Source organism: Nicotiana sylvestris, chromosome 6, assembly GCF_000393655.2.
Source record: "Nicotiana sylvestris chromosome 6, ASM39365v2, whole genome shotgun sequence".
NCBI classification, from domain to species: domain Eukaryota; kingdom Viridiplantae; phylum Streptophyta; class Magnoliopsida; order Solanales; family Solanaceae; genus Nicotiana; species Nicotiana sylvestris.
Window position 1 is genome coordinate 23,432,846 of NC_091062.1, and position 11,117 is coordinate 23,443,962.

General features: G+C 37.8%; 1 protein-coding gene across 1 annotated transcript; it reads right to left on the reverse strand.

Annotated features, from left to right (window-relative positions):
• Positions 1-1,473: 1,473 nt before the first annotated feature.
• Positions 1,474-2,287, reverse strand: LOC104219428 (serine/threonine-protein phosphatase 7 long form homolog). The gene is made up of 3 exons (XM_070148165.1): positions 1,952-2,287; positions 1,773-1,859; positions 1,474-1,479 (listed from the first exon to the last, which is right to left on the reverse strand). The coding sequence occupies exons 1-3, from the start codon at positions 2,285-2,287 to the stop codon at positions 1,474-1,476; spliced, it is 429 nt and encodes a 142-aa protein (XP_070004266.1).
• Positions 2,288-11,117: the final 8,830 nt, after the last annotated feature.

An 11,117-nucleotide genomic window follows, 5' to 3' on the forward strand; every position in this document is an offset into this window, starting at 1 on the left:
GCTCCCCGGCAACGGCACAAAAAAGTGAACGTTGCCAACTCCACACTACTAAAAGGTAGGAAGAGAGGGTCGCAATAGCTTTTACCCGATATGAGGGTCGGGATCGATTTTCACAGGGGGCTAGGAATGGAGTCGAGTATCTATCTAGACTAGAGTTGTGTATTTGTTCCTAATGTCACTTCCATACATTTTTGGGTTTTTTGATTATAAGCTACTGTTATCAAACTATTAATTGAAACTAGATTATGCTACGAGATAATTGCTAAGTTGTATCTAATGGAAAGAAAGGCAGTAGGGTCGTGACATTACCTAGGTGGCTAATTGACGGGTAGATGTTACTAAGGTTCGATTGACATAATTGAGGTTTATGCTATAACCGTTGCACAATTTTACCCACTCTCACACCTCTCGGTAGAAAGAGTGATTTTGCCCAATTGTCTCTCGAGAGACCAAACGGGTAGGCAAATTAGCTCAAGCAACTAGGGTTCAAGTTGGGTAATTACTCTCTCGAGGTTTAACCCTTTAATTGGGACTATCAATTCTCTTAAGTACATCTCAATTCCTTGTTGGGTCAATTTTTGAGACTTAAGCTCTCCTTCTCATGAAGCGCCAAGTCAACTTTAGCACAAACCAGTGTTTGCAACCACCAATTTATAGATTAAACCATAAAATTGACCCAAATAACAAACACCCATAGTCAGTCTAACAATAGATGGCAACACCCATCAATTACCCTCACTAGGGTTGAGCCACAACCCTAGCTAATGGGTTTAGCTACTCATGCTTGAAGGAGAAAATAGAGAATAGATGAAGAACAAGGCATATTAATTAAATGCTAAATTAAAATACAAGAATCTATTTTTAATTTAAAGCTAAGATGTCAAAAATGGCTACAGATGAAGTTCCCACGAGCGCAGCTAAGTTCTGGAAATATCTGATGACCTAAAAATGGTAAAATATTCTATTTATACTAGGCTAGAAACACTGGACAAAAATACCCCTACGGGGTCAGCGCGGGCCGCATAAAATGGACTGCGACCGCGCTAGGCTCTTGGACTTCAATTCTGGGCTCTCTGACTTGGGCTCCGCGGACCGCGTAGAATGGACCGCGGCCGCGGAGGCAGCTATTGCGGTCCGCACAACCATGACCACGGACCACATTGGCATTTTCCATCTCTCTGAATATCTCTTCCGCGGACTGCACAAAAAGGCAGTGCGTCCGCGGAACCTTCACCGCGGACCGCACAAAAATACAGTGCGGTCGCAGAACCTTCACCGCGGACCACGCAATGTGAACTGCAGCCACATTGCCTGAAGCCTGGTTTTGCCATCTCTCTGAATCACCTTGTGCGGTCGCATTCGACTTTGTGCGGTCCGCACTAGGCCTGTTTGCCCTTAGTTTACTTTGTCTTTGATACTTGAGCAGGTTTCACTCCTTTTGAGCTTATCTTTGACATTTAGTCACTTTGTCGATCAAACCTGCAATCAAGCACAACTTATGAGCCTTTTAGGACTATTTTGTAACGATTTATAATCAAAGCATAGGCAAGCAGGAGCATGAAATTCGTTAAAATCCCTACTTATCAAGCAACACCCCAGTTGTACTGGGATAACTCATCTAGCCGCTGAAGATGATGTAGAAATCGCATACTCACTAGATTTCCCGAAGTGTTCGGGAACAAGACACCCCCAAAAAGAAGGAGCAGCGCCAACCTCGTGTACCGGTGAATATGTAGAACATCTATCTCGCCGGTGATGTCGGGGTGCAATACCTCCAAATGCTGTTTAATAGTTGTCACAGAAATGTGACTGCCCCCTGAAGCTACAACCTCACCTTGTGGCCTAAAACCAGTGAACTGCTGCAGCAAGTCCAAATACTGGGCACACGTCATAGATCTCATATACTGAGGCAGTGCAACGGCCAGTCTATCAGCAGGCAACCCATTAAAACCTGAACATCCTGAAGCGTGATGGTGGTCTCGCCAATGGGCAGGTGGAAAGTGTGCGTCTCCGGTCGCCACTTCTCTATCAACGCCGTGGTCAGAGACCAGTCGAGCTGCAGCCATCCAATCTCAAAAGTCCTATAGAAGCCCGTATCACGCAGGCGCTGGACTACCCGGGAATGGAAACCTCTCTCCCTCATAAAGTCCCACACGTCGTCCACTCTCCTGGCGCAGAGAGTCTGCTCCACTAGCTCTCCCTCCCATACGTAGGCGGACATATGATCGTCTTGTAACACTAATATCTCATCCGAGAAAGGTCCAGGATGCATAGGCGGTACGTCCATATCGTCTACTGTAAATTAAACAATATTAATGTTTAATTATTTAATTGAACAGAGTATATATCTATGGGCTCCAGGCTCGATATTTGAGGCCCAGTAGCACCAAGCTATCCTGAATTCTTATGTGTGTCAATTTCACTATTTTTAGAATTTTGTTAGTTTTATAAATTAAATATTTAATTATTTAATTGGACAAAGTATATATTTATGGATTCCAGGCTCGATATTTGAGGCTCAGTAGCACCAAGCTATCCTGAATTCTTATGTGTGTCAATTTCAATATTTTTAGAATTTTGTTTGTGTTATAATAATTAATATTTAATTATTTAATTGGATAGAGTATATATCTATGGGATCCAGACTCGATATTTGAGGCCCGGTAGCACCAAGCTATCTTGAATTCTTATGTGTGTCAATTTCAATATTTTTAGAATTTTGTTAGTTTTATAAATTAAATAATTAATTTTTAATTGGACAGAGTATATATCTATGAGTTCCGCACTCGATATTTAATTTGATAGCATATATTAATTTGTTAGTTCTGTGTGTTTGTTTTATAAATTAAATAATTAATTTTTATAAAGTGTAATTGGATAGAGTTTGTAATTAGTATATACTTAAACTACAAAGATTCTACGCTAAAAGGCTCTATATTTTACTACGCTATAAGGCTCTATATTTTACTACGCTATTAGAGCACTATTCTTTAAGCAAATAAATAATTTAAACTAAATAAAAACAACATATTTTAATAACATAACATTCACGAAATTACATATAAAATAGTAAAAGAAATTTATGAACATTTTTATTAACAAAAATAATTATTTCCCAATTTTTAACTTTTTTTTAAACACTAATAATTTAATCCGGATAAAATAACATACAAATTTAATCGCAAAAAAATACAAAATAACGTGAAAACACATTCAAGACAACTAATATGCATTATTATATGAGTTTCGACATAAACTAAATCGGAATACCTCGATTTATGTTTTTAGAAAAGTCGGAAAATTGAAAATTTGAGCACGAAACGAGAAAACCACAACAATCGAAGGTTTGGGTTGTATGCGGGACCTAGAATCTTCACTTTTTGTGGCGGGTGAGGTCCACCCATTTTTTAAGAATCGGGGGGGGGGGACCGTTGTTGGAATTTTTTAATGGAAGGGGAGGATACTGTGTTCTGTCGTTGAGAAGAAAGGGGAGGCTTTAAATTTAATATGTAAAACGTAGTATAATACTGCGCTATATGTAAAACGCGACTGCACTTTACTTTAACGGCTAAAATTTCGCTACAGTAAAGCACAGTATAATACCGCGTTTTGTGTAGAAAAGTATCTTTTTTTTAACACGATAGAAACGTATTTTGAGTCCAAAAAGTTGCCATTTAGGTTTCGGACTCTATTGTTATTGTGTATCACTTACGAAAAAATCTATCTTATTTACTACTCCCTCCATTTTATATTAGATGAAGTACTTTCCTTTTTAATGTGTTCCAAAACAAATGACACATCTCTAAATTATGAAATAATTTAATTTTAAACTAAGGATGTCTAACGGGCCGAGTTTAATCATAACCGGACCGGCCCAGACCGGTTAAAACCAAAACCGGCCCGGACCGGTACAAGGGGACCGGGTGGGGCTGGATTAATGGGGTAAGGGGGTTGGTTTGTTTACGTTGGGGTTATCGGTTAACCGGCCGGGTCAAACCCGGTCAACGATTTTTACTGTAGAACCGGTTAACCGGCCCAGTCTGGACCGGCCCAGACCGGTATAACGGCTACTTTCAATTTTTTTGTGTTTCTACTTTCTGACCGTTGGCTCAACGACTATTTTGCACATTTAGCCCTTTTTTGGGCCAATTTTTTTTTAATTTAATATTTTTGTAATTACTAATTTAGCCCTTTGAAAAACTATAAATACACCCCCCCTTCATTTCTTCACTCATCTCTCATTTCTCAAACTCAAATTCTCAATTCAAGTTAAATCATGCCCCGTACTTCTAAAGTGCGCTCGTATGTTTGGGAACACTTTGAGGTGGTAGAAGAAAATGAAGAAGTTCAGAAAGTAAAGTACAAGAACTATGGTTGAGTCAATCTTCGTCAAAAGTGTGACACAAACAGTTTAAGGAGGAATATGAAGAGTTGTCTTGAGCGTCCTCCAGAAATTCGTATTTAAGTTGATTTGAGACAATTTGTGTTATTTTAAAATTATTAGACGTATATATGCTTAATGTTTTAGTTTGTTAGATTAATTTGAAGTATTATTATGCATGAAAATTTAGCTTTACTCTTTTTTCGTTATTTACTTGTTAAATGCAAACTTCAATTTTGTAATTTTGAAATAAATGTAGCACTTGCAATTTATAAGTGCAATTTTTTCCATCTTCATTGTATTCTTTATATTTTTTACTTTATATTAATATAACTTACATTAGTCATACAAAATACAAAAAAAAAAAAAATTACACTAACCCCGCCCGGCCTGGCCCCTTGTACCCGTAACCCGTATGGTTCATTTTTTATTCAGATGAACCCGAACCCATTAAATCCGGTAAGCCCTAACTCGTAACCAGCCCGATTCCCAACCCATCCGTTTCCTAATTTTGCCTACCCAGACCGACCCGGCCCACCCGTTAGACACCCTTATTTTAAACTCTTCATTTTAGCCATTTATCCTTAATGAGAAGCTTTTATTATTACCGCACAAATGTCATGGCCCCATAAACTTTATACCCATTAAGCTTTTAATATCAGAAGATTCAAAAGTCTTTTTTTTTCTTAAATTCCGTACCGAATCAAACTACCTCATCTAATATGAAACGGAAGGAGTACTATTTGTTTCTGTTTGGATTTCAGAATCAACTTAAACACCTCCATACAAAGTCAAAACTCAAAATCACTATTGTAAGCACGTGATTTTTGACCCTCCCCGAGATTTTTCACATTTTTAGCGTGAATATGCGAAATTGGGTCTAATATAGCCATTTTAACTATTTTTACTTTATTTCGTTGCAAAAAGAAAAAATCACAAAAAATACATATATAAATTTTAGTTTATGCATTTCTCATAAACGTGGAAAAAATACAAAAAATTGTACTTTTTTTTGTACTTTATATAAATTCAAAAAATTACTAAAATATATAGTTCTATTAATGTTTGCAGTCATTATAATTTTGAAAAATACAAAAATTGTACTTTATTTTGGTACTTTATATAAATTCGAAAATTACAAAAAAATATATATAATTCTATTAATGTTTTGTAGTCGTTTTAATACAAAAAATATTATTTTATATTTTGTCTTTATTAAAAAACAAAAATTACAAAAAAATAGTTTTATTAATATTTTATAGTCATTTTAACTTTGAAAAAATACAAAAATATTACTTCATATTTTATCTTAATATTTACGAAAATTACAAAAATAGTTTTATTAATATTTTGTAGCTATTTTAAATCCTTAAAAATATTTAAAAAGATATAGTTTTGTTAAATACTAGTCTTATTTTTGGTAGTTATTTTGCTTACATAGGACTAGTTAAGCAACGTGTTCCTATTTCTCGGGTCTGGGCAAAAGAATAATATTCGGGTTCAAACTACCCGGTTTTAGGCCTAATTTTCGGACCTAGCCCATAATAAACCGTGTCCAGGACACGTGGAGAACACCACCACGCGTGGGGGACATATGCCTTGAACCCCACCACGCGTGGGGCTCATTTTTCTGGGCAAAACACTACAAAACCCGGACAAAGGCAAAAGCATGGGGAGGACTTTGAAAAATTGGAAAAAAAAACTACTGTTCCTCTTTCTTCTTCAAAAAAAGAAAGAAAGAAAACCTACTGAAAAAAGAGAAAAACCCTACCCGACCAGCTCACTCCTCCTCCTTGAATCCGCCATTGTTGCCGTTGCGAGCTCCGCCATCGTCGACCACTGACCACCAAGCTTCCAACGAACCTCCATCGTCGCAACCCCAGCCCCGTCGACCATGACCACTCCTCCATTACTGCCCACACGCCACCCCCTCACGTCCGAAATCACCTGCGTCCACCCCCATCGCCTTCCCCACCGTGAAACCACCATAACCAAATAGAAACCAGTCGCAAACCACCCCCCCCTAACGCCTGAACACCACCGGACAACCCCGACCGGTGCTGCTCCACCATTTTCAAGCTTCGCTGCATTTCCGAGCAGCTGGTTCTGCATGCTTTCGCGTCGCACCCCCCCCCCCCCCCCGTCGCAGCCCCAGTCCCGTCGACCTCAACCAAAAACCCAGCAACACCCATCGACCACCCGTCAAGCAGCAGCCATCGCTGCTGCGTCGTCCAACCACCCCCTTCGTCAACTGCCCAAACGACCCCTCCAACTGCGGCTTCACGTACACAGGTGTCGCGCCGGAAAAATATAGCAGCAACCAAACAATCCCTGGTCGTTGACATTTGTGGGTCCGAGCTTTCTGTTCGTCGAGGTCCGGTACGTCGAGGTCCGGTACGTCGAGGTGTTTGTCCGAGGTTTCGTCGTTGTTCCTCGTCCAGTGAGGTCCGGCTTGAGTTCCGTCGGAATCGAGTTTGTCGTTCTGAGTTTGTCGAGGTGCAAAGGTCAGTAAACCTCGATGTATTAGATAAATAAACTTTAAGTTGAATGTTTGAGATGCAATATAAAAATTGGTATGGAAATTTTCTGCCTATGTTTCATTGTCTGCATTTTGGTTCATTTTCATGTTATGTTATTCTTGTTTATTTGATGTCGTTTAATTAAGTTGGACTAGTCGTTCTATGACACAAGTTTGACGTTAATCTGTTCGTCCTTTCCTTTGGTTAGGTCATTCGAAAAAGAATAGTATTAGTGCATGCTGTTACTACCACCGAAACACTCATTCACTAAACTCCTTTTATTAAACTTCTAACAAGTCATGGGATTTTAGTTGTAAAGAGGCCGTAAGTTTAGTATTGTTAAAGACATAAAAATGGCATCCTTTTTTTAAAAAATAAAAATAATAATAATAATAATAATAATAATAATAAAGAATAAAATGAGACGAGCCTCGCCGAATAAAAGGGACAAATTGCGGGGCCCTCACAAAATATATGTATTAAATACTTAGATTCCGGGATGGGCCGTTTAACAAATTTCACGGCCCTCCCCAAAAATAATAATGCGTTGGTTACTTTAGGCGCGTCTTAATAATGTATCTCCCTAAACTCGGGTGCACATTTATGTGACCCAAATCCAAATCTCAACGAAATCGAAATATGTCTCTAATCACGGGTGCATTGATTGTGACGTGGTTTGAGATGCATTTCCATGACGTTGCAAATTCCTTTAAATAAATAGAATGAGACGAGCCTCGACAAACAAAAATGCAAATTGCGGGGCCCTCAGTAAGTACTTGTTTAAAATTACTTAGAATTCAGGAGAGTCGTTTAGCGAATTTCACGGCCTCCGCAAAATAATAACACGATAGTCTCTTTAGGTGCGTGTTTAATAATCTACTTTCTTAAACTTGGGTGCGCATTTCATGCGACCCAAATCCAAATCCCAAAACGTCAAATAAAATATGTTCCGGATTGTGGGCGCATTTCATGTGACGCAGTCCAAAGACATATGTTTTAAGCGACGTTCACATTCTTGTAAAAACAATAATAATAAAGCGGTTAAAAGATAAAAATTCGCACATAAGTTCATATTGTATTTAAAATCAGATAATCAAGCCAAATATAACAGTTGAGCGACCGTGCTAGAACCACGGAACTCGGGAATGCCTAACACCTTCTCCCGGGTTAACAGAATTCCTTATCTAGATTTCTGGTACGCAGACTGTAATATAGAGTCATTCATTTCCTCGATTCGGGATTAAAATTGGTGACTTGGGACACCCTAAATCTCCCAAGTGGCGACTCTGAAATAAATAAATGAATCCCGTTTCGATTGTCCTTTAATTGGAAAAAACTCCCCCTGCGCCCCTCGGGTGCGGAAAAAGGAGGTGTGACAGCTCTGGCGACTCTGCTGGGGATCATCTGAACCCAGAACCACTGGTTCAGGGTTAAGAATTCGAGCTTAGAATAATTGTTATTATTTGGCTTTATTTATTATCTGATTATTACATGTTTTGAGCCTAATGTGCTAAATGCTGCTTTTACCGCTTTGATATTATTTGAACTGTATATAAACTGTGCCGAAACCTTTCTCTTCTTACCTCCGGGGATGTGCTTACTGGTTGAGACTCCCTATTCTGTTAGTGTCATACCCTAAATAAAAGAGGCTCGGAAAGTTTCTAAGCCGGCTGGCCTTTTGGTTCCCGGAAAGGAGCTCCTTCCTCAGCTCGAGTTGTCCGCTCGGGTACACTGTCTAGAACACCGACCCAGGTTTTGAACATAGAATAACGTGACTTCATGTCGGATCCCTAGTAGGAACGTTTGTTTGCATCATGTGCATTTGACTTAGGGGACTCAACACAGGGGTTGGGTCCGTCTAGGACAAGCAACCTGAAAATAATAGACCATCCTGAGGCATCCTATTTGTTTTCCGTGCATTTATTTTGTCTCGCTGACCGGTGTTTGAATATTATGAATATTGTGGAATTGAAAAAAAGAAATAGCGGTTAGGGAATTGATTGTTTATTTTTGAAAAAACCTAATACACAAATACTGTCAAAACTCTGCCGAAATTTTGAGAAAATGAAAAAGTGTCTTATTAATTTGTCTTATTAAAAGCAAGGGAAAAATAGAAAAAAAGAGTAGTGGCTTTGTCTTGTTTTTCAAAAAAAAAAACAAATTAGAAAAAAAATAGTTTGTCTTGCCATAAAAATGAAAATAAAAAAAAAGAGTCTTGTTTTGAAATGGGTTTTTATTTATTTATTTGTTTATGAAAATGCCAAAATAAAAATAAAAAATAATAAAATAGTTTGTTTTTAAAAAAAAAATTAATTTGTTATTAGTTGCAAATATATATATATATATATATATATATATATATATATATATATATATATATATATAAAAATCCAAAGGTTTTTCATTATTTCCTAAAATGTATATATATCTTTATTTGTTGCGAAAATGTTTGTCTTGCAAAGTCTAGAAAAGTTCTTTTAGACTCCCAGTTTTCGAAACAAAAATCCAAAAATATTTTCCGTTATTGACTCCTTTAGAAAGTTTTTTTTAATTATTAAAAAAAAACGTATATATATATAATAAAAAGAATCCGAAAATATTTTCCCTCTTCTTTAAATATTGAAAAGAAAATTCAAAATTCAAAAAAAAAATATTTTTAGAAGCATTTCTTATATTAAAGGTAAAATTACGAAAAATATTTTCTTTAGAATAATAATAAAAAAAAACGAAAATTCAAAAAATATATATCTTAGAAGTCTTTTCTTTAAAAAAGAAAATCAATCAAAAAAAATAATACTTCCTTTCTTCTTTTAAAGTAGTTCCTTCGCACATTCAAAAAAAAAAAAGTTAGTTCATCTGTTTATTCCTGATTGCCCGAACTACGCGGGTTTGATTCTCACCGGATGTGAGATACGTAGGCAACCCTCATCGGGTCCAACCCCACCTTTTGCTAAAAAAGCCAAAAATAAATAAATAACAAAAAGTATATGTCAAATTTTAAATGTTGGTGATGTTGTTTTGTCATAAATAGCCGAATGTTCCCGAATGGGACGCCGGAAGGCTGACTTTGCATAAACAGCCACCTTTGGGTCATTTTTAAGACTTGGTCCAGTCGACCCACATAGCCTTAAAAATCTTCGTCCCCGAGGCATTGAAAGGCCGTGTTTGCAATGTTGAATTTTCTATTTTTGAAAAATGATAAAAGAGTCATAAACAAGTCCGGGTGATGCCGCTTATGTCAAAAATGGCCAAATGTTCCCGAAAGGAACTCCGGAAGGGTGCCTTGGTACAGACGGCCACCTCGTTTTTTTCCCTCACACAACCTTAAAAATCTTCGTTCATGAAGTGCTGAGAGGTCGTGTTCAGAAATCCTTTTGAGAAAAATCGTATATATTTTTGTTTTTTATCAGAATAAGTTTCGTTTGTTAAAATCTTATTAATAAATGTGCAGAATGAGCACGACTCCAAATGAACCCTTTTCAATCATGAGTAAAATCCCCCTCCAATTGCGGCTCTGGTGGAATGATTTAGGCAAAGAAGGGCATGACGAAATCAAGAAGTATCTGAAAGGCCTCACGAGTTTGTTGGATATCAGGCCACGAGGAGATATCATAAGGGCACTAGTCCCCCACTGGGATCCTGCGCACAATGTCTTCCATTTCTCGGATTTTGAACTTACCCCAACTTTAGAAGAAATAGCAGGGTATATCGGCAGCGCTGAGACTCCTTTGAGGCACAAATATCTGATTGCTCCAAGAGCTGTAGCAATACACCGGTTTCTTGGACTCCTTAAAGATAGTCAGAACAATTCATAACCCTGACTTGGCAAAAGGTTTTTGCAGCATGAGTTTCATATATCAAAGATATGGTCACATAGGAGGATTCGACAAGCCAGAAAACCAGTTGTGCAGCAAAAGTAATCGTCAAAAGTGGGAAGAACATAGACGGATTGCTTTCATGATAGCTTTCTTAGGACTACTAGAATTCCCAAGAAAAGACGGGAATATTGACATAAAGATAGCAGGGGTCGTCAGTACGTTGCTCACACAGAGAGATAGTACGTTGGCGCCCATGATAGTATCTGATATGTTCCGGGCTCTCACGTCTTGCAAAGCCGGAGGAAGCTTTTTCGAGGGTTGCAATTTGTTGTTGCAAATGTGGATGACCGAACACCTATGTCACCGAGCCCAGTTTCTGAGCCATGGATCCGCTGAAAA

Excerpts from the sequence above, each read along its gene's own strand:
- LOC104219428 (XM_070148165.1), bottom strand. The coding sequence starts at position 2,287 with ATGGACGTACCGCCTATGCATCCTGGACCTTTCTCGGATGAGATATTA. Across the intron at positions 1,860-1,951 it reads TCACGCTTCAGGATGTTCAG|CAGTTCACTGGTTTTAGGCC; the intron begins GTTTTAATGGGT and ends GACTTGCTGCAG.